Source organism: Sceloporus occidentalis, unplaced genomic scaffold (genome assembly GCF_023333645.1).
Source record: "Sceloporus occidentalis isolate IW3139 unplaced genomic scaffold, rSceOcc1.0.p SCAF_1, whole genome shotgun sequence".
Classification (NCBI taxonomy): domain Eukaryota; kingdom Metazoa; phylum Chordata; class Lepidosauria; order Squamata; family Phrynosomatidae; genus Sceloporus; species Sceloporus occidentalis.
Window position 1 is genome coordinate 260,027,133 of NW_028316981.1, and position 23,694 is coordinate 260,050,826.

The 23,694-nt window shown below is 38.7% G+C and overlaps 1 protein-coding gene across 1 annotated transcript; it reads left to right on the forward strand.

Annotated features, from left to right (window-relative positions):
* Positions 1 to 22,753, forward strand: LOC149323802 (uncharacterized). The gene is made up of 5 exons (XM_089481951.1): positions 1 to 38; positions 18,694 to 18,771; positions 19,401 to 19,566; positions 20,616 to 20,707; positions 22,670 to 22,753. Exons 2-5 carry the CDS (start codon positions 18,733 to 18,735, stop codon positions 22,751 to 22,753), a joined length of 381 nt encoding a protein of 126 aa, XP_089338077.1. The 5' UTR covers positions 1 to 38; positions 18,694 to 18,732.
* Positions 22,754 to 23,694: the final 941 nt, after the last annotated feature.

The following is a 23,694-nucleotide window of genomic DNA, read 5'->3' on the forward strand; positions in this document are numbered from 1 at the left end:
AACACACAACACAGTCCAGGTGGCAGGAACAGCTACAGGTGTGGTTTAATAAGATACTGTTTTACTCTTCTGTCAGTAAACTAACTGTAGTTCACCAGATTACCTTCTGTGTAGAAGTTTGTTTTGTTGTTCTTGTTTGTTGTCTTTTGTTTGAATGTGAACCAAATTTAATACTTGTAGTTTTCTGTTTTCCTTTGAAACCCACAGATCAATGTGATTGTTAATCTTTAAAAATTGACATTTTTGTCAATTTTCCAGGAACACCAAAGACAGCAGCACAATAAGCAACACACTACAGAAAGCATAATAGTTGAATCTAGGCCAACCATACTCATGGAAGAAAGCTTCCATGTCAATTCAATCAGCTTTGACATTTAGTCCAAACTGCAAAGGAACTTTCCAAGGTGCTGAACACTATTCCCAAATAGTTTTAGTACTTTGGATAACCCCTTTAATATTCTTACTAAAATAAAAAATATATTTAACACCCCTGGAATCCACCAGCCATTAATGATAAAACTGAAAGCAGAACCATAGTAATGAAATAGGGTTAACATAGCTTAATGAATCTGTGTTAAATATGGTTAAACCTGAACTCATTGACTCTATGTTGGCAAATAAAATCTGATAGCATAAATGGATTATATGAATTTAGAAACAATATAACATAATAAACATTTTCATACTGCTCTGTTTTTTTTTAAATTGCAAAATGCAATAATTAAAATTAAGTTGCAGTGAGTTGGTCCTGGGATCCTAGTGAAGATGCACAGTTTGGGTAACAACGGTTTGATAGTTGGAACTATTGATAGTTCCAACTATAGTAGGCTCACTAAATCAATTGTTGGATGGTAAGCCAATAAATGTTAATTCTATTGAGTCAATTAGTCTATTTTAGTTGAGATTATCCATCATATTCAGGCCAATTTAACTGGTGCTCAATTGAGTCCATAGCTTTATTGATGAGGAATAATTCATCAATTAAAACTGTTGCATATCTTATATTTACTTAATACTATTACATTATCAACTACTTTCCCATTAAAAGCCAAGGGGGGTCCTTGGATGTCCTCTTTACACTTGTGGAACCAGAACAATCTCTGCAGACTTTGGAAAAAAAACTATTGGTCATGCTAACTGGAGGATTCTGGAACTGTGGCTCCCAACTTTTAAAAATATGTCATTATTGGGCCACATAAGAGCAGGTTTATAATCTGCTCTGAATGTGGAAAGGCTGTGTCATGCCTCATTTCCAGGACCCAGGTTCAGACTATGACACAGACAGTGAAGGAGAAGGATAGGGTGTTATGCCTCAATCCTGGGACCCAGGTTCTGGTATGACAAAGACAGGGAACCAGAAGGACAGGGGGATATGACAGTATTTGAGATGGACAGCAACACTCTCCAGCAGCTACAGCACAGAGACATGGACTCAATACTACCTACTGCTGTATCCTACTTTGCTTAGAACTTTCCCCCTGCTGGCCTCCAAGAAGGACAGTCTGAGGCTGCATCTGCACTACATAAATAATACAGCTTGACACCACTTTAATTACTGTGTCTGAATGCTAGGGAAGTCCGGGAATTGTAGTATGTTGTGACACTAGAGCTCAGTGAGAAAGCTAAACATCTCACAAAACTACCATTCCCAGAATTCCATAGCATTGAGCCATGGCAGTTAAAGTGGTGCTAAACAGATTATTTTTGCAGTACAGATGTAGTTGCTGTGAAATGAGGTGGATTCTGTGCCAGCAATGCAGTGAATACACTCAGAGTTTTATTCCAGACATTAAAGGTGCCTCAATCAATTTAAATACAGGTCTGAACACCATGGATATCTCCTGGGATAAGCTCTTGGAGTGAATGTTTGAGCTTGTATAAATTATGTACATCAATAAAGTGATGCAAATGTGGAAAGGAATATGAACATTTTTGTTTTCATTTTATGCAGTACAGTGTTAATCTATCAGAGAGTAAAAATAAGACTAATTAGGCTTGAGTAACCCTTTACTTGGAAGATCTTTTCTTTTCCCAACTAGGGTGAAATTAAGGTGGGAAAAGGACTGTATAATTCATCCCTCTCAAGCTATTATTCCATCTATATTTCTGGACCAAAGTACATTCATAAGCAAAGAAAATAGATACAATTTGGTCTAGAAAGGCTGATGGAATAAGTTGTTCCTGCACTGATGCCAGAATGTTATTGGCATATCTTTGTAAGAGAAATTGCCAATGTTTTCTCATGAAAGTTACTATTTAAAAGTGGTCAGCCCATCCTGTTTTATTCTGCTTTGCTTATATTTATTTATTTATTTATTTATTTATTTATTTATTTATTTATTCATACATTCATTCATCGCATTTATATCCTGCCTTTCTCTCAGAAAAGGATTTGAGGTCATGTACTATAATTTTTTTAATGATTCAGTTAAAATATCAATTTACAAATTGAAAAAGAACTAAATATTAATAGAATTTAAAAGGCAGCAGATATTCAAAATAGAAGGGTTACCATGAAAGTTGTGTTTTTTTTTAAAAAAAATACAGCACACTACTTACACATACACATTACAGCTCAATAATTAAAATGTGAAATACAATTGTCTGCCTAAATAAAAACATCCTCACATAAAGAGAACAGGGAGGGAACCAACCAGACCTCCCAGGGAAAGAAGTTACATAGCCTGGCAGCCACAGTAAAGAGTCTCTCTCTATCAGTCACAAACCACACCTGTGAAGGTGGCTGGACTGACAGAAGTCCCTCCCCTGCAGATCTTAAGGCACACACTGGCTTATATAAGAAGATATGGTCTGGGCCCAAGCTAGGCCTTTAAATGTCAAAATCAGCACTTTAAAATCTGTCTGGAAAAAGACCAATAACCAATGCAACTGTTTCAAAAGGGAAGTCATATGATCCCTGCGCCCAGCCCTGGTCAACAGCCTGGCCACAACCTTTTTGACTCCCTGAAGTTTCTGAACAGTTTCCAAAGCAGCACCATGTAGATCACATTGTTGCTCTGTGCTTTCACATTATTTCTGACTTATGACAACCCCAAGGTGAGACTATCATGGGGTTTTCTGAGGCTGAGAGTGTGTGTCTTGTTCAAAGTAACCCAGTGGGTTTCCATGGTGCAAATGGGGATTTGAATCTTGGTCTCCACTATGCCATGATGGTGTGTTACAGCAGTCCAAACAGGATGTAATCATGGCATGTGTCCCCACAGGCAAATCTGGTTTCTCAAAGAATGGGCACAGGTGGCACACTAGTATTGATTGTGCAAATGCACTCCTGGCTATAATCAAAATCTGGGCATCCAGACTCACATCCAAGTCCAGGAACACACCCATGCTGCAAAACTGAGATTTCAGGGAGAATGTAACTCCATCCAGGACAGGTTGAATCCTTGTTCCCCAATCTATCTTCCTACTGACTAGAAGCACCTTTATCTGAAGACAGGCCTGAAACCAGATTGTAATGGTTCTAGATAAAATCCACCAGGTAGTGTTCTATCCATGACAACAGAACTGTAGAAACTTCCTCTGCACTCAGATCACCATCATCATCTTGCACAGAAAACAAGGTCCAGAGTATCCTGCAGCATATACTAGATACTACTTGGACCCATGGTTGTCATGAGGTCATGAGGATATGAATTTATGAGTTACTCCTGACATATATTTGCATGAGTGTCCTCCATGACAACCATGTCCTCAAGCACAACTAGACAGGGGGACCACAACACCATCACTGAGACCAACAGCCAGTTCAAGAAGGGAGACTGGAGCTTATTGATACCAATAGAAACCCGATTCTGCCCCAGTCACCCACCTTTACATGCACACATTCAAACCCAGCAGATGGAACACCTGGTCAGGGAGATGGAGGGAAGCCTGCTTAGGAAAAATGTGTCCAGTTGTGGGCATCATATTTTAAGAAGGATATTGACAAACATGTTCAGAGTAGAGGAACAAAAATGGTAAAAGGTATGGAAATCAAGCCCTGCGAGGAATCGGTTAGGGAGAAGGGAATGTATGACTTGGAGCAGAGAGGATATAGAGGTGATGCAATAATCGTCTTTGAATATCTAAAGGAAAATCATTAGGAAGATGGAGCAAGATTGTTTCCTTCTTCAGAAACTACAGCTGGACTTTCAAATGTGCATTCTAATTGAATTGAATTGAAGAGAAGAGAAGGAGAAAAATGTTGATGTTTTCCATCCTCACGAACACATGAAATAAGACAAGCAAGGACTTACAACCCTATTCCCACCTCATTATTCCTTCCTATAAATTCATCTTCTTCCACCCTCTTCTTATCCTTTCAATGCAGGCTATCTGGACAAAAGAGCTGAATAATACTATTCAAATAACATGTATGGTACTAATTAAACACTAAATGGCTATTGTACTTTTTGCTTAGACTTTTGTCTAGCATAGAGAGGAAAGAGACAGGACAAAGTAAATAAGAATTTAAAAAGAGCAAAGTAAAAGAACTACTGGGAAAACTGCAAAACATTTTGTTTACATATTAGGGGACCAGACTTTCATTGTTTTACTGCTGCTGTTGTTTTGTTTCTCTGCAAGGATAAACCACTTGGATGAAAAAGTGGTACTTGAAGAAAGATATTGATTCTGCTTTTCTGCAAATCTCTAATCAAAACAAGAGATGTTTAAAAAGTTCAGAGCAAAAGATCAAATGAACAAAACAACACTCCTTTCCATGTGTGCATTTCAACAGCCTTCCCAACCAAGTGGAATTATGCTGCAGTAAACATTAGTATTCTAGCCTTTGCTTTCAGAACTAGAAATGTGTCTTGTGTTACATAGTTCATGCAGGCCTATTCCAAATGGACATTAACAGTGTTTTATCTATAGCTGGAAGATCTAATTATTATTGTTAAATAATAAGCAATGAAGCAAAATCATGTGATCTGTATGAAGAAATAAGAAGATACAGCTGGCTTATTTGAAAGAGCATGGGAAGTCTCCACATCCCTTTGGCAGGAAACCAGGAGGAGCATGTCAATTGTGCTATGCAGATGTGGGATTTGGAATGCCTTGCTTAGGAATGGGAGTGGAGTTATTCTCAGTTATCGGGTACCTCATCAGGATCAACCTCTGATGTTCAGGTAATAAGGACATGGGACAAACAGACAAGGCCTGGTGGTCAGATCCAAAGCATAATCGGAGCTGGCTAAGTTTAAAGCCACAGTAAAGATGATGAGGCAACACTAGAGAAATCAGTTTCTGCTCTGCCTAATAGCAAGTCATTACTTAAACTCATGACTACCCTGAGGCTAGAGCATTATTGGTTTCAGTAATCAGGGTTGACCTTTGGGGTCATTTGGCAATTGCTTCAGTTTAGGTGGCTAGCTTTATTTATTTATTTGCTCTATGTCCCACATTCTCCCAAAGATAGAGTCAGTGTGGCTTATGCTACAATGTGTGTGCGTGTATACATGTGCCTTCAAGTTGCCTGTTGATGTATGATGACCCCATGAATTGCATAAGGTTTTCTTAGGCAATACAGTATACTAAATACAATATCTATCATTGCGCTGTGATGCTGGATCAGATGAGTTTGCAAAGTGCTTGTAATGTAGGAAGCAAAGTGCTAAATTCAAAATTGTGTATGGCTGAGATTATGACAGCTGCTGATAGCACATGGTATTTTCCAACACTAAGTACACAGGAACAAATCTTCCCAATTGGTCACCACTTAAGGGCAGACGCCTCTTCTTACTCCTTCCTAACTACTTCTCTGATTGTTGTTGTAATCATACCTCTTTTCCCACATACATCATCCCTACTCTTAGATGCTGGTCATGCTGCCAATAGAAATATTGCTTCAGTGTGGCTTTAGTATGCAGACAAAAAGCAATTTATCATGAAGAAGAAATCTATGACACAACCATAATTCTGCAGAGGCCTACTATATATACCAGTCTTTCAGTTTATAGGCCACTGAATGCTATGACATTAAATAAAAATATTTTAAATCGATAGCTAGTTGAACATATATGGCAAAGGGTTTCAGAGATACTTCTTGGTGAAGATGGCCCTGTTGTTACTAGCAATTTTTTTGAGAGGTGATAGTATGTTTAACACAATTAACCCTTTTTAAAAATCACTATAGGTCCAAACCAGTACTTGTGTATTAAAAAAACCTGTTGGTCATTTAAGTCCTTCAAGTATGAAATAGATAAATTCACATACCAATCAATAGTCATAATTTAGTCAGCTGGAAAGGCATCCATGGCAAAGTATCATTTGATTGCCCTCCATTTCCTGTTTTTGGCTATTGAGTATTATGGCATAGCTTCCAAGGATTCAGATGGGTAGATAAAATCAATTTGAACTATTCCTGTAAAAGAAAAGCAGTAAATAAATGGTGCAGCTGCGAAGGTATAACTGAAGATATTAATATGGGATTAGATTCAACATTCATTAGTTTTGTGATAAAAGGTATATCTGAATGCACCTGTCTTTGTTGGAACTCTAGATAGTTTCTGGCTTCACATGTTAGACTTTATATTAAAGTGATCACTCTTCAGTAGTTCCTCCTGTTCTTATTTCTCCACATGCATTTTCAAATACCATTGCTTTTAAATAGATTAATATTTCTCTGTTAGAATCTGAAAGGTGTTAGAAGTACAACAGCACTTACCACTGAAGAGTCAAGAATGCCTCACAGAGGGCAGTAGTAAAAAGGGAAGGTACTTAGAATAATCCAAAGTGTTCTCTCATCTTGTTTTTCTACCTCTTATCTTTCTGCTAGTTGTCTCTTAGTTCCTCCCTAGAAGTGCAGTTGGTTCAACATCCTGAGTAACTTTCCTAGTATAGAATGGAATTCCTATAATAAAGCATCCAGTTTGTTTCTCTAAGGGGCTGTAGGGTTGGCCTGGAGCCACCTCTCTCTGTGCTGGATCAGGGCTATGGCAACCACATGCCATGGTCCTGATCTTGCCTTTCTGTGGCGCAAAAAGGAGCTGCAAAAAGTGGCTCCTTTCTGCACTGCGGAAAGGGCACTGTAGCCACCGGCTCCATGGCATCATCTAGACATAGCACCAGAGGAGCACTGTGGCTCTGCATCCCACATGGTGCAGGGCATGGCATCATGCCAGCCTGGGGCTGGACTCATATGGATGCCATCCCCCAAATCTGTCCCCAGGCCGGTCTTAATGGCCAGTCTGTACCGCCCCTAAGACATTAGTGTCTTTGTTCCTTAATCAGAATCTCTAACTGCTGCACACACTATCTGTTAAGAAGCACATGTAGTCCAATGCAGAACTACAAATGCTTTGTTTTAATAGAATAATAATTCAACTCAATTCACTTCACAAAGAAAAAAAAATGTAAACACTAAAAGATTTCCCCAGAGTGCTAGTCATCTCTTTGGAGGAATATTCAGTAGGAAAAATATATTTGCAATTTTTATACTATTTTTGAAGTATGAAAAGCACAAAAGGATTTTATTCTGCAAAGTAGTCTCTGGTTACACATTTTAACATATAATAAACTCAAAAGGGGTGAATAGATTCCTCCACCTGAGACATAATTTGTTTTCAAAGATTGTTTGATATAAAAATGTTTCCAATTTTTGAAGATTATATAAGAAATATTTAAATTGCTTTTCAGCAAAAGGGATTCTTATCTTTTGAGTTTCCCTTTACCTCCTGGGAGATGTTTGATCTCAGAAGTTCCTATGGAAAGATCAGTTTCAACTATTTTATCCAGGACTGAAATTATTATGGGTTACACTAATGGGCAAATATGTCAATATGAAAACTGCCTTACAGATTAAATTTCTTTTCTGTAGGACAGGTATGTTCAAATATATATGAAAAATGTAACTTAATGGAATATTTTGGTCCTGCTGACAACTTGCGCAACAGATTAGTTTAAAGTTGCTATGGATTTTTAAAAATTTCCATTTCTTGGTAGATGTTTACTGTATTGTGGATTTAATCACATACATGCATGCTTCAAGGGACAGTAAATAGATAAGTCTATGTATAAAAGAGATGGAACTGCACAATGAACTTCATTTAGCAGAGGGCATCCAGTAATCTAAGGCGGGATACAGACGGGCAAAAAGGGGTGTGTTCATGACGTCATGAAGGTAGAGCCTTCACACGGCCCTTACCTGAGTGCCGCCATGAACACGCCGCCCACACGCCCCAAGCGGGAAGAAGCGGCATTAAAAAGGTGCTGCTTTTCCCCGCTTCTTTTCTGTATGATGCGCAGCTGCGCAGCTCTGTCTGTAAGCTGCTGCACCGGTACGCCAGAATTGTTACGCTGCTAATTTAAGTTGCCCATTTAAAAGCTCCGTGTCTGCTGCGTCACATAATGAGTTGGGGTCCTGGAACATGCGCAGTTTGCACCGAGGCTCTAATTAGAGTGTCAGATGCCATGCAGATGTGGAAGCTGCAGCACAGCTGCACTCTATTTTAATGCTCGTAACCCTAACCCTAACCCTAACCCTAGAGCAACATGTACGCATGCGCTGCTAGAATTGGGGAAAGTTTGGAATTTAAAGTGAACCCCTACACACATTCCTGTGCCATTTTCACCTAACAATAAAAAACCCCTAAAACTTTAAATATTTACATATGTACAAGGGAGGTGATGGGGGATGGCAGGGGGACAGCAGTGGCAGCGGCGACAGCTGTGGCTGTGCATTGCAGATTCAGCAAGAGCGTGGGGACCAAAGGAGAGGAGGCATCCATGATGCTGGTGACACTACCAATGTGCAAGCGGACAAGGATGCCAACACCAGCTGATCACCAGCTGGCAGGAGACCACCATTGTTCTTGGGCAGGGCGAGGGAAAAAGTTTAAAGGGGCCTGGGCGCTTTAAATGTGCACATAGGCTTTCTGCCGCCAGTGCTGAGCGCCGCAGCTGTGCAGCTGCGCATCCGCCAGCCGGCAAAAGAAAAAAAAAGCCCCGTTTTTGGCCGCCCATGCAGAAGCTGCCTCTCTCTTTGCAGCGTCCTCCGAGGCGGCAGTATGGAAACTGCAGGTCAGAAACGGCCCCAGGTGAGGCGTCTTCACTACCCCCCATGTGGAAGCCCCATCACCTGAGCCACGCCCCCGGGGCGGGCGGTCTGGAGGCTCCGTATTCAGCAGAATACACCTCCAAGACGTCTTCCCCTGCCCGTCTGTATCCCGCCTAAATGTCTTTTAAAAGGCAACTAAAAGATTGTATTGAAATGATGTCATCTTAAACTGGCAGTTTCTTTTTGCTAACATAATTTATTTTCTCTTTTTTCAGTGGGGGAGTAGAAGTGTTTTATCAAATACTGAATAAAATAACAATCTCTTTCACAAACCAACATTATTAGGTAAATATATTATCTAGATTTTTTTCTGGTTTACATTGGTGTAAATGCTCTTATGTTAGTGCTTGCACTTTCTGTGATCCTACTTGAGGATCCTATTTGGGGTTGTAGAAACCACATTACACTGGGTTGGGTAACTGTGCAAATAGTTAAACTCTGTAGGAAGTTTTGTAAGACTGGTCCTTAAAGGCAAGTGTGGATTAGATCAACTGTTGTGCAACAAGAGAATGCATGGGCATATAGCTCATTGCGTGACTGATTCCCAGTTGCTATGATCAATTAAATCCACTTTAGTTACGTGAGAATAATTTTATACAATACAACTAGTGAACAGGATCTTGACTGTAAAGATAATTGATACGTAACAGTTGTCAGATATATAAATGATGGTTTTTTAAAATTTATGTCTGTGCTTTTTATTTTTTAAAAATCACTCCAAAATCTTAAGAATTGCCCTAATGGATTAGACCAGAGCTTGGAAACATTACTTTTGGGAAATATGACTGGAATCCAGTGGGTTTCCTAGGCATATGTAAGATTTCCTATAGAAGAGGAAGACTATTTGTGTCCAGTGTGGAATGTCCCCATTCAGTGCAAGACTGTCAAAATAGGGTTGCACATGTGGTGCCATTGGACCGCAGATAGGCATTGTACACATGGATATGCATTATGCATGGATATTCAGCATGCATGACACATAGATGTGCATGGATATATGTATATTTGGCTGCACATCCATTCAGTTGTATAAAATGTCATTCACTACAAGGGTTGCATAGCAAAATTACTGTGTAACCACTTAGGGAGTAGTTTTCTCTGATCCCTAACTCCCAAAAGGTAATTTTTCCAAGGTCTAGATTAAACCAAGCGTCTTTCAATTTTGACACCTTCTCACGTTTGCACACTGGCTAATCAAATGTCCCAGGAAATTCACAAACAAGCTTTAGAGAAAATATCTCTCATCTCCTTGTCTTTTAGCAACTGTCATCCAGGAGCATACTGCATTTGAACACAAAGGTTGTATACATCCCTCAGAATTATGCCCTCTGATAACAAACAGAGAAAGCGAGTATAGGGTTGGAACCAAAATGATAGCTAAGGAGAAACAAAACAGGTGCCTTATCAGCTTGCTCAGGAGAACTCATGCAGAATAATTGCTGAAGCACAATAATTTTTAGAAAAAGAAAAAAAATCCTACAAACATCCAAGGATGGAATGTATGTTTCACAATCAGGGAGTGGTAAGTGCTAGAAAACAAAAGGGGTGTACAGTTTTCTAGATAGGTGGAACCTGAACAGAAGCCATGGTGTTAGTAGCTGAAGAAAGCCTCTTTGGAGATTATCACACAGCAAAGTCCCACAGGGATAGACACAGGATCTAAAACTCAAAGATATATCCTATTGCAATCTGCCAGGGCTGGGCAGGTATTTTCCCATTTTTGAAAAGCTACATGAGAAGCCCAGGTTGCATGTGGGCTGCCTACTGCCAAGACACAGGGCAGTCTGATAGGATCCATCTTTGAATTTTAAATTCCACATCTATCCCAGTGGGACTTTGCTGCGTGATAATCTCCTTTCTCTGCAGTGGCTTCCCCCTGCCTTATTTTATGAAAGATTAGCCAGTTGTCCTAGAAGGCTGAGTAGGAATTTTAGGTCCATTTGTAGTATGCAGCCTTTCCCCTTAAGTTAATCAGTGATTGGCTTAAGTGGGTTTCAGAGCTCTCCTGCTTGTAAATAAGTTCATTAGTCACAGTAGGCAGGGAGTTGCAAGTGGTGGAGACCACTCAGAGGTGGCCATCTAACCTATGTTTAAAAGGTTCCAGCGAAGCAGAGTCCACTGCTATCAAATAACTCTTTTATCAGGATTAGGAACAGAGAGACAATTCAAAAAATAGTTGACATGTCATTAAAGAGCTCGGGTGGCACAGTGATTAAATGTAAGTACTGCAGCAACAAGATTATGAGTTCAGTCCCAGGTGGGGCTCTAAAGTTCACTTAGCCATCTATCCTTCTGTAGGTTGGTAAAATGAGTACTCAGATTGTTGGGACCACTTATCTTGCAGACTGTAAACCACTTAGAGAGTACTTAATTCACTGATAAGCAGTATAGAAATGCACATGATATTGCTATTGCTATTGTAAAAATGTTTATTGAGTGTTAGGAAATTGTGATGATCAGAATCCTGGACTGAAAAGAATCTTTGCAGTGTGGGACTTAGTAGGTATATAATTTGTATGTGGATATTTAAATGCAAAGAGCAAATTTTGTGCAGAATTAATTCTAAACTGTGAAGAGTCTTCAGAAATGGCACAGTCTTTGAAAACTTTCTTGCAGAGGGCAGAAAATTGCTAAAATTACTCACTGCATCCTTTGAGAATAAAATTAGCCAAAAAGTACATCCCTAGTCAGGATCTCCTCATGGGTGTACACATCTTTTACCTATAATTAATAGATAATCGCTATTTGTGAATATGTCCATAGTATTTTCATGATCATATACTCAGAACAGAAAGGCAAAGAAATACTTTTGTAAATTCAATAAGAATTCTCCACAATAAAGGCTTTAAAACTGTATCACATATCAATTTAAATATTTTAAGTGTGCAACCTATGCACACTTACCCAAGTATATGTTGAATTTAACACAGTGGAAGCATAATTCTGAGTAGATATGCAACAAATGGTGTTGCAAATATAGCCTCAGGAACCAAAGTATATCCTTTACCTTCCACCTTTTGTATTGTTCATAATTCAGGCTTTAAAATCGTTTTCTAGAAGTGTTTTAAGAAAGTGGAAGAGTGTTTGGAGGCCTGCAGATTACTGAAAATTGCTCCATATCATAATTCTGTACTCAGTGACCCAAAGGGAAATGTTTTCATTCAGCCTCTAATGTTGTTGTTAACTGGGAGCAGATAAAGGGAGAGATGTACTCCACCTCACCACATATTCAGAAATAGCAAATTGTGTTCATTCAAGGAACTGACTCAGATACACATCATCATGCAAAGATTTCAAGAAATGATTCCAGGCTTTCATGCATCAGTGCACAAAGTCGAGCCTTGAAAAGTGGGTAGCATGGTGATATTTTTCTGATTCTCACAGCAGAAATTGTTTATATGCCAATGGTTCATTTACAAAGCAAGAAAATGTGCATATTTAGGGAATGTGTTCTGAAGAATGTTTGCTTGTTTGTCATTGGTTTTAAAAAATAACTGATATACTGACTAACCTTTCATAAAGTTTGGAGTAGTGGAGGCAAAACAAGATTTTGATGAGACCCTTTGGCCTGTTACAGACAGGCCAAAATAAAGCTGCTTCGAGTCACTTTGGAGGTATGGTATTTCAATGATGCATGAGTCCTAAGAGTCCAAAATCCACACCAAAGCTGCACTCCAGTCCTTAGGACTGGAGCATGGCTTTGGTGTGGGTTTTGGACTCTTAGGATGCATGCATCATTGAAATACCATACCTCCAAAGTGACTCAAAGCAGCTTTATTTTGGCCTGTCTGTAACAGGCCTTTGATTTCTTTTGGAGACTGCTGGGAATGGACTGTGGAGCACTGTAGTAAAGACCAGTTTGTAAGCTGCTATCCCAAAGTACCCCAAAGTACCCTGAAGTAGTACTTTGTATTTTGAGCTCATTTTGCAGCAGGTGAAGTAAGTTGTAAACAAAGCAGGAAAATAGGAGGAGGAGAGAAAAAACTTTTTATAAGCAACTGAAAAAGTGAAAGAATAGAGAATTAATTGGGACTGCCCTTGACACATCTGGTCAGTTGGAGAGTATGTTACATTCTGGCAGTGGGTTTAATATATCACAGACAATGCTTTGCCTAAGAACACATAAAAGTTGGTGGCCAAAATGAAACTTGAATCAGTGTCATTCACCTTAATTACAACATATTCTGTTATCAGAACATGAATGACCTCTGGCAACACTTAAAAGAGAAATTTATATATTCATCCAGTTACTGATGTGGAAACTTTTGAGAATAAAATTTGGAGGGGAAAAATTCAAAACAGAAGAGTTTGGCTACCTAAGCAAAGTCCAGTAAGGATCCTTCACCAAAAAAAGTTTGGCACTGTGCAGTACTCAATTCATGTCTTCATCTACTTCTTCCTGATGGTGATGCTTAAAGCTGGTCACTTCTCCCAGCTGCACAGCACAAATGAACCTGGAGAAAAGGAAGAAATGAAAGAAAATTATGGCTGTGATCAATCTCAGATGTTTATGAAACTGTCCAAGTGGAATGTTTTCTGGTCATATGAGTCACTGGATTAATTTAACAGGCTCTTTTAATGACTCTCAGATTCAGAGAGACATCATCTGTCTTTCACAATTTTTAGTCTCCACACTTTAGCTTCAGTCTATGGCCAGTTATTATCTGTCCTATTCTTCTCCTATACTTTTAAGAAGAATAGGATGGGATTTTCAATTGGCTGGAGTCTGAGGTATTGAGATTGAATGTTTTTAAGGAGAAATGATGAAAAACTGAAAGACAGCAAAAGAGATGGGTTACTTTTTTTAAAAATTAATAATATTACTGCTCCTATAGTAACATTATCAACATGCTATTGTTGTAGAAAAGTCAGATGCTGGTGTTCAGCAGATAAAATGATTGCTTCTATAAAATAGATTCAACTATTACACGAACAAACCCTTTGGATTGAAATCTTAGATGTAATTCTTGGCAGTAAGCCCCAGTGAACCTTGATTATGATACTTCTGATTACAAATTGTTGAGGATTTTGTTTTAGTTCATTTTCATAATACTGTCTCAGAATTCACATATCCCTTATTTTCTATAATTTTTACCATGTTTTTTTTTCTAAGAAGCTCCTCAACTTTTAGACCTAAATGATATGCAAACGTATTCCTATTCTAGGAACATGTATACCTGTTGAATTTGAATATTGCAAATGTTAGAGAATTTCAGTTCGGTTTCTTCAAATAATTTGCAAAAAAAATGGTAATTTCTTCATTTACTGAGGTTTAAAAATCTAAATGCAGAAGAAAGTAAAGCTGACAGATGTACTGCAGTCTCCACTTTTGGATACACACACAAATATACATGTATACATACTATAGATCAGCATTTCTTCAAATATAGTGATGTTGAGTCTACTCATTACTTTGATCTCAATAAGAAACATGCATCCACTGAAAATGAGTAACAGAAGCTTGCTAGACAGATAACCCAGTCTATTTTAACACAGGTGGTGAATAAGTTTCTTGAAGCCAACTCCATCCTTCACGCATTATCACTTCCACCCACCGCTCTGACCACATCTCTCCTGTGTTGGCATCCCTTCACTGGCTCCCCCTCCCTTTCCGCATTCAGTATAAGCTCCTGCTGTCGACATTTAAAGCCCTCCATGGACTGGCCCCTCCTTACTTATCAGACCTTCTTTCTCCTCACCTTCCCACTAGGGCCCTCCGTTCTGGTAGTCAAGGCCTGCTGTCTCAGCCCAGGATTTCCTCTGCCCCATCCCGGATTCGCCCCTTTTCACTCGCTGCCCCTCACTCCTGGAACCTTCTTCCCCCGCGAGCAAGAGCCATCACTTCTTTAACCAGCTTCAAAACGGAGCTGAAGACCATCCTGTTCAGAGAAGCGTTCCCAGGCATTGCATAATTGTCACTTGCTATTTGATGTTCTTTTGTTGTCTGTTTTATTGAATCACTTCCTGTATTGCTATGTATTTTATATGTATTATCCTACTAGAGAGGCCCCCTCCCCACCATCTTTCCCTTCTCCTTTTGTGTCATGTCTTTTTAGATTGTAAGCCCGAGGGCAGGGAACCGTCCAATTAAAAAGATTGTATGTACAGCGCTGTGTAAATTTACAGCACTTTATAAATAAAGCTTAATAATAATAATAATAATAATAATAATAATAATAATAATAAGTGTTCCTTGTCCATTCCAAGTGATTCACCATTCTTATATCCTACTTATATTCTAAATCAAGATATCTATGAGAAGATTTTGTTTGGTTTATTTGTCTCTGTTTAAAAATGGCTGTAGGAGGAGGAAGCAAACTAGTCTTTATATTCTAGATAGATTTCCTTTTATTTACAGGACCCTTCCCAAGAGAGATGTTTTAGAAACCCTAGGGCTGAAATAATATAGGTATGTGTGTACAATACTATTTATTGTAGTGTGCAGAATTATGTAAATATTTATAGTAGGGTGCTGACTAGGTGTCATATAACTTGCCACAATTTAAGGTATTTTATAAATTCTTGCCTCTAAACTGGCATGTAATTCTTATGTTTAAGATCTGTGGTTGTACAGTGAACTGCAGACATTTGAAAAGGAATAAAATAAGAGCAAATTTCATTGTCCTGTGCTATATATCTGTAGGTGGAAATTATATAAGTATGTGGAGTGAAGGAAGAAATGGATGAACTCTTTTTCTAACAAAATTTTACCTCAGTATTATTGCTGAGTGAAGAAGAAACAGGCTTCAGGATCCATTTTGAAATTTTATGCAAAAAGAGAAAGAGTTTTTAAACACAGTACTTTGGCAGCTGGCCTTTTAAATGTGATTTGATTTCTCTGGTATGCACAATTGTGGAATTGGACTGAAAAATATGGGTGGGCAAAGTGTGACTTGGATTTTGGTATGCAGAGAAGCTATTATTGTATTGCTTCAGATAATGTTTCAGATCCATTTTTAACACATGGGTTTCAGGTGAGTTGTCTTTAGGTGTGCAGATAAATTTAGCCAGCATTCTAGCTGTATTTTCACCCAGGCACTTTCAAGGAGGCCTTAACTCTCATTTGTACAATGTGCTACATGAAATAAAGATCTTGCACTGAGGGGATGCTAATTCACACTACCACAACTCTCAGACTTAATGATGTGTAGTACTCTGTTATATCCCCTCTGATTATTTCTTGCCAGCTTTATCAGTTTATGAAATCTCTTGGGGGAATGTCAAAACAAAAGCACATAGAGACAAATTGCCATAGTTCAAATCTCTCAGAAACGTTCTCCTTTCAACAGTCAGTGTCAAAGTCTGTGAAATAAATTACTTTTGAATACTTTTGTAACAGATGTCAGCCATCTTGCTTATCACTGAACAAGCCACATTTGAACTAAACAGCCTGGTATCACGTTGAGGGATGTGGTTGCTGATTGAACACAGGTGTAATGGTTGATATACTGTCACACAGTCTGACATTAACCTAAGATCTTTGTTGAAATACTTATTACTGATGGCACGGAATGTAATTGCTAATTTTCTGCCTGAGTGGTTACATATTTTCTCCAATTCTTAAGAGTTATTCATCCTTTTCCCACTGCCCATTTCTCAGAGTTTAAGGCAGATGTGTCATTGGTCCACGGGCCAGTAATTGAACCTGTCACTTGCAATCTACTGACTTCATTCCTCAGAAATGTGACTACTGCTTCATTCACCTTCTTGCTTATTTTTCTCTTAGTATCAAATGTCTTACTTGAACCTCAAACTAGCAGATATTCATTGTTTACCTTTACAGATCTCTGGTCACTGAGCAAAGAAACCTGGAGCAACTTTCTCTGATTATAGTTTTGCATTCATTATGGAGATCTGTTGCTCAAAACAAGCTGGCCCCTTGAAGTCTAATTTTAATAAATTAATCAATCATGTTGCAGGATTCAATTCCAAACCCAGAAGATGAAAGCATATAAGAGGCTGTGACTGCACAAAATTTAGACATACCAATACTTTTTACCTGATGACTAAAGGTAACCCAGGCAGCTGTCCTGACCTTCTGCCTGATGAATCGGGAGGGTTAAGGTGCTTTGATGCCTCATCAGTCAGGTGGATGCTAACAATATAATCTCTGGTGAACGTTCTTTTTTGAGGTATTTTAAAATAATCAGGGTATAAAGTCTAATCCTGCATATATTTAGACATCAAAATGTAAGCTATCCTATTAACTTCTACAAGGAGAAAATGACGTATTTGTAGGATTAAGACTTTAAATATAGGTGACTAGGCTCGCTAAATCTAACCTAAAGGTTTCCTAACACAAAATTCTGGCTTCAAGTAGAGCTACAAAATACACAAGACTATTGGAGTAAATTGCAGCCTGGGATGAGTTTCCACCCTTCTCCAAATAATGCATATATCATATTATTTTGTGTTGCTGTATGATTTTGTTGAACAATTTCTTGTTCCTGTCTATTTTATTAGCCATCCCTGGTGGGGCTTTTAAAGACCTCACTATTATGGCTTTCACACTAACTGTATGTTGACAGGAGCATCTCCTAAGTAGAATCTGAATTATATGATACTCTAGCTATTGAAAGAGAGATGATTCCATTTTTACCAATTTTCCCAAAACTTTGATACTTCTTGACCCCCCTCCCCCATTGTACTTGAGATAGTTGTGGCCCCATTGGTAACAATCTGAGGGAGTGTTCTTGTAGGTTGATTTCCAGAGCTGGGAAAAAAAATTACTCTTCTATACTATATCTCCCAGAATTCCCCAGTTAGGATGGCTAGCAGACTGCTAAGCAAATATGGGAATTAATGGAGTTTACATCAATGCTGACTTAACTTTATATTGACTCAGGGGCTGTCTGCACAGGCCAAAAGGCCCATGTTCCCTCTGGCCTCATGTCATCCCATTTGGATGATGTTGGCCAAACCTCAAGGGCCAGGATTGGGGCAGATCCTGGAAGACTGAATGAAGATCCAGTTGTTTCAGCCTGGTACCGGATTAAACAGTCCTTAACATGGGTCAATTCAATCCCCAGTTTTCTGTGAGTTTCCTGGAGTTTAGATGTCCTACAAGCTCCTTACCTTTCCCCACATCTCCACTAGTGAGCATCACCACATGTGATGCAAAAACAGGACTCCTGGCTGCACCACATGGCCAGATGCCCTATTTTTACATCAGGCACAGCAAAGAGAGTCAGCTCACTAGTGGAGATGCAGTGGGGAGGTAAGGAGCACACACTGATAGCAGTTCCCTAGGCATGTGACAGGACGGGTGTGTAAAGACCCATCCATCCCTATGCTGGCCCAGAGAATGACCCATATTGGCACCCAGGCCAGAAAACCATAGGACAAGCTGTTTTCCTGACCAGTCTATTCAGGGCCTCAGTCAGTGCATCATAATTAAGACTGGATTTAGGACAATTACAATTGGCCATTCTGGATGGGGCTGATAGGCAGTTAAATCCAAAAATATGGAGACTCCATTTTTTTCTGCTCTTGGTCTTCATGGCCATGTGTTTGATATGCTAGCCTTGCATCTTTCCTATATACCCAGGAAGCTTTTTGACATCTTTTATTTGGAAACTCTTTTGTCTTCCTTCATAGTAATATTCATTGCCCTTTCAATGTGCTTCCTACCAAAGGTCATGAGATGGTGAGGCTGGACATGAAAGGGGGCAGACATGAGGTCGGATCATGAGGTGATGAGCTCAGACATGAAGGTAAGTCACTTTCTTGTTGGGCATCTTGACCAAACTGTTTAGATTCAACACATAAATGGCCTATTTGTGCAGAGGAAGAAGAGGTGCTAATACTGCACTAACATAACCTAGCTTTCAACAGTTTCTAATGTACTGCTCTGCCTATTTGGGATGTAATGATATTCATTCCAAACACAAAGCTCATTTCATTTGCTCTCAATGCTTTTCTCCCATTTAGTGAGATGGTTATAAAAATGTTAGGTCAGCAGTTCCAGTTCCAGCTCTGCTGATCAAATGATACTCAGTAGCATACTGAATTTAACAGTGGCTGAAAGTAACACAATCCAGCATCCAAAAAGGTAAAGGTATTCACTGCTACGATTACTGCATCAGTATTTGACTTGATATTATAAAGAGCCAAACTATTCTGTTCAAACAAAGGGAAATAAAAATATTTAGTATTTAACAATTTTTTTGCATAGAACTAGTTCAGTTAAAGTACATGTTAACTTTATTTTTAATGCAAGTGTTTCAGTAGGTATTGTTGACTCCATCTACTGCAAAGGGTTGATATGACTCTAAAGTGAAAAATGTGCTCAGCCTTGCTAGTGTGATTACAAACAAGAAAACCTTTTTATTATTGTCCATAGCAAAAAGATGAACAAGGAAATGGCGGGGCTACTGTGTGGAGAAGATGGCAAAATGCTAACAGTGGACAGACGAAAGGCAGAGCTACTCAAAATCTTTTTTTTACCTTGATCTTTCCCCCAAAGGAAAACAGTGCTCAACCTGGGAGAAATGGATCAGATGATGCAGGTGTGTGTTGTGTGCCTTCAAATAATTTCTGGCTTATGGCAACCCTAAAGTGAACCTATCATGAGGTTTTCTTGGGAAGATTTGTTTAGAGAAGGTTTGTCATTGCTTTCCTGTGAGGCTAAGAGTATGTGATTTGCTCAAGGTCACCCAGTGGATTTCATGGCCAAGCTGGGACTTGAACCCTTGTTTCCAGAATCGTACTTGAATATCTGGCTACTCTAAATGAATTCAAGTTTCCAGAGCCAGATGAACAACATCAAAGGATATTAAAAGAATTGGTAGATTTAATCTTAGAACTACTGTCAATAATCTTTGAGAACTCCTGGCGAACAGGAGAAGTCACAGCAGACTGGAGGAGGGCAAGCATCTCAATCTTAAAAAAAGAGAAAAACAGAAAGAGGACCCAAACAATTACCACCCAGTCATCACTTGACATCGATAACAGGAAAAATTATGGAACAGATAATTAAACAGGCAGTGTGCAAACAAACAAATATTTGTGGAAACAAGCTAATAAAATGTGACCTAGACAATGCTACTGTTATGTGGATTTGTAATTGGTTAACTGGCCAAAGACTGCTTACCAATGACTGCTTACCAATGACCCATAGGGTTTTGTCCTGAGCCCAGTGCTATTCAACAGCTTTATAAATGACTTAGATGATAGAATAGAGTGCATACTTATCAAATTTACAGATGACAGGTAGTTAGAGGGGTAGCTAATACCCAAAAGAACAGGATTAGTACTCAAAATGACTTTAACAGATTAAAGAGCTGGGCTAAAAATAACAAAATTAATTTTCACAGGAAGACATGTAAGGTACTATATGTGGGCAGGAAAAATGAAATGTACAGATATATGATGGCTAATACTTGGACTAACAACAGTATGTGTGAAAGGGATCTATGATTTTTAGTAGACCACAAACTGAAAATGAGTTAACAGTGTGGTGCATATAAAAAGCTAATGTGATTCTACACTGTATCAGTAGGAGTATAGTGTCTAATATAAAGGGAAGTAAAGTACCACTCTATTCTGTTTTGCTCAGACCTCACCTGGAATACTGTCTCCAGTTCTGGTATGCAATTCAAGAAGGATGTTTGCAAGCTGGAGCATGTCCAGAGGAGGCCAACCAGAATGGTAAAAGGTTTGGAAACCATGCTCTATGAGGGACAGATTAAGAAGATGGATATTTTAGTCTGGGAAAGAGAAGATTAAGAGGGGACATGACAGTCATGTTTCAATATTTGAAAAGATGCAATATAGAAAATGGGGCAAACTTGTTTTCTCTTTCTTCGGAGATTAAGAAATAGAGCAGTGGATTCAAACTACAGGGGGGAAAAGTCCACCTAAACATGAGGAAGAATTTCCTTATGGCAAATGCTGTTTGACAATAGAATACGTTGCCTTGGAATGTGACAGAATCTCTTCATTTGGAGGATTTTAAACAGAGGCTGGATGACTAACTGTCAGGAGTGCTTTGAGTATGTATTTCTGCTTTGCAGTGGATTGGACTTGATGACACTTGTGGTCTTTCCAATTCTATGATTCTATGATTCTAAACATATCACTTAATCTTGAGATCTTAAGGAAATGCATGGGGGAAATATAAGAAATAATAATCCCTCTAATGTGGAAAATCATTCCCCATGCAGCACTTGTGCCCTAAAGCCTTTCTGAGAAGTCTTTGTTTCTTTGGTTTTATTTAAACCATTTATTAGCAACCCTCCAGTCAGAGCTCTGAGAACAGCTTATATGTAATAAAGCAATAGACTACAATACTAATAGTAAAGAAACATAACAGGAGAAAGTTTGCAGCATAGCGTAAAAATAAGCAGTTTTATAGGTATAATAAAAGAAAAAGAAAACCAAAATAAGATGTCTCCAGGTGAACATCCCTCAAGAGGATTTTAAAAGTAAGTTACTACATCAGAAGACCCTCTGTCCAACAAGAGTATTGAGAAAAATAATAAATTCACAAATCCCAGTTCACATGGTAAAAGGTAACCCTTTAAATACATGGTTCCTAGTGCTGTCAGGTCTCAGAGCTCTCAAGTTTCAGGGAATTACTAGCTTTTTCAGACATGCAAGGAAAGAGGTGTCTGATTCACAAACTTGTCTGATCTGCATATGATTGCCAAATATTCCCAATTGGTGCCAGGCCTCAAAGGCTGACAACAAACGTGTTTATACATATGTTGCATTTTCACACGTATCAGCACATCAAAAATTTAGAAGCAAGAGGAGACAACTATAGAGGTTGCTGGTGGTTGCATGAAATTTGGCCCCATCATGCAGTTTCAAGCATGGAAGGCCAGGGTCACAGCTCTTAGCCTTATTGCCTAGCAACAGATGTACATATCTTGGGGGGACGGGGACTCCCAGGTGGAATTAGCTTTTGGTTAGGCTGTCTAGGATGCAAGCTTTAGCAGGAATGACAGCAGCCAATGATGACTTACAGTGTTGGCCATCAAAAAATGGATCCCTACCAGTTCTGGTTTGTCATATTCTCTTATTAGATGTATTGCTATGTACTTTATATGTATTAGCCTATTACCCCCACCACCTTTCCCTTCTCCTTTTATGTCATGTCTTTTTAGATTGTAAGCCTGAGGTCATGGAACCGTCTAATTAAAAAGATTGTATGTACAGCGCTGTGTAAATTTACAGCGCTTTATAAATAAAGGTTAATAATAATAATAATAATAATAAGTAATTTAGTTCATTTGTAAAATGCCTTTACCCAGAATCTCCTTGTGCTTCTTTTTGTAATAATCTAGTTCTGAAATAGTTCTGTCCCTTCCATTCATCCTGCCTCATCTCTGTGACACCAGAACAGTTTTTGGCCTTGAAATCGCTGGAAAGGAATGATAGTGACCTTGCAACCCAATCTCCATTTCTTACCTACTTGTCTGGTCTCAGCCTGGTTCTGTTTTTAAAATGAGATGAAATCTATTTTTTTGCTTCCTCCTCCCCAGATATATGCACATTTGTGAAATGTTTTAAATTATATACATTGCGTGAAATGAGTGTATAAGTGTTGTTTTAACTAAATTTTCAATGCAATTTTAAAATGTGCATTTTTTCTGAATGTATCCATAGCTACCCTTGAACAAAATTCCACACCAGAAATGGATGCTTCCCCATAGACAACCCAGGGAGGATAAACCAAAAGAAGGCTTTTGAATGAGGACTGCAATCAAATTCCTAGCTATGCATGTGGACATAGGAGTGCCTGATGCACACAACCATTTCACTCATTAAGAACTTTGTGGCTAAACTGATTCCAGCATTTACTGCAATAAGAGAGCTAGTTAGCCTGCTCTTTTTATGTATGGTGAAAAAAGTTTTTCAGTTATGTATCCCTGAATAGGAATGATAGCATCACTCTGTTTTATTTTAAGTAGTGTTTGCTCTTTTTCCAAGTTTATGTTAATTAATTTATGAAATATCAGTCCTGCCTTTCTGCTAAAACTGGTTGCATGACAACAATAGCAATTGCATTAAAATAAATAAATAAATAATGCAACACACACTATTGAAAATACATCTGTAAAAATAAGCAACCAGTCTTTCCAGCAATATTCCCCACTTAATTATCAAAATCCTGTCTGAGGAAGTCTCAGCTTTCCAATGGAAGAACATCAGAGTGAGGGCCTGCTTTCCATTCTACCCCATTTTCTTGTCAGATTGCATTTAAAAAAATCTACATTATTGTGCACATTTTTCCAGCACATTTCTGTATTCTATTCATCCTGATAAATGCATTTTTGGCAAACATTTTCATTTTTTGTATGCCTTTTTGTATATTGTTTTCCCAATGTGTAAATTTTTGCATGCAGGCTTTACAAATGCAAGTTTTTGAAGTTTCATGGAACAATGGAGAAAGAGGCTCATGCCACTGCATCCTACTTGTGGGCTTTCTCTATGTATAGGCTTGTTACTGAATGATAGACTAGGGAGTTTATCACATTGTAAAAAAACACCTAAAATCCTGCTAGAATCTGCCCTCAGCTGGCCAATTTGCAAAGTCACAAAGCTCCCAACTTTGCAAATCGGCCATCTGAGGGCCATTTGACTGCAGATTCTAGCTGGGTTTTAGGTGGGCTACAACTGGGAGGCAGCAT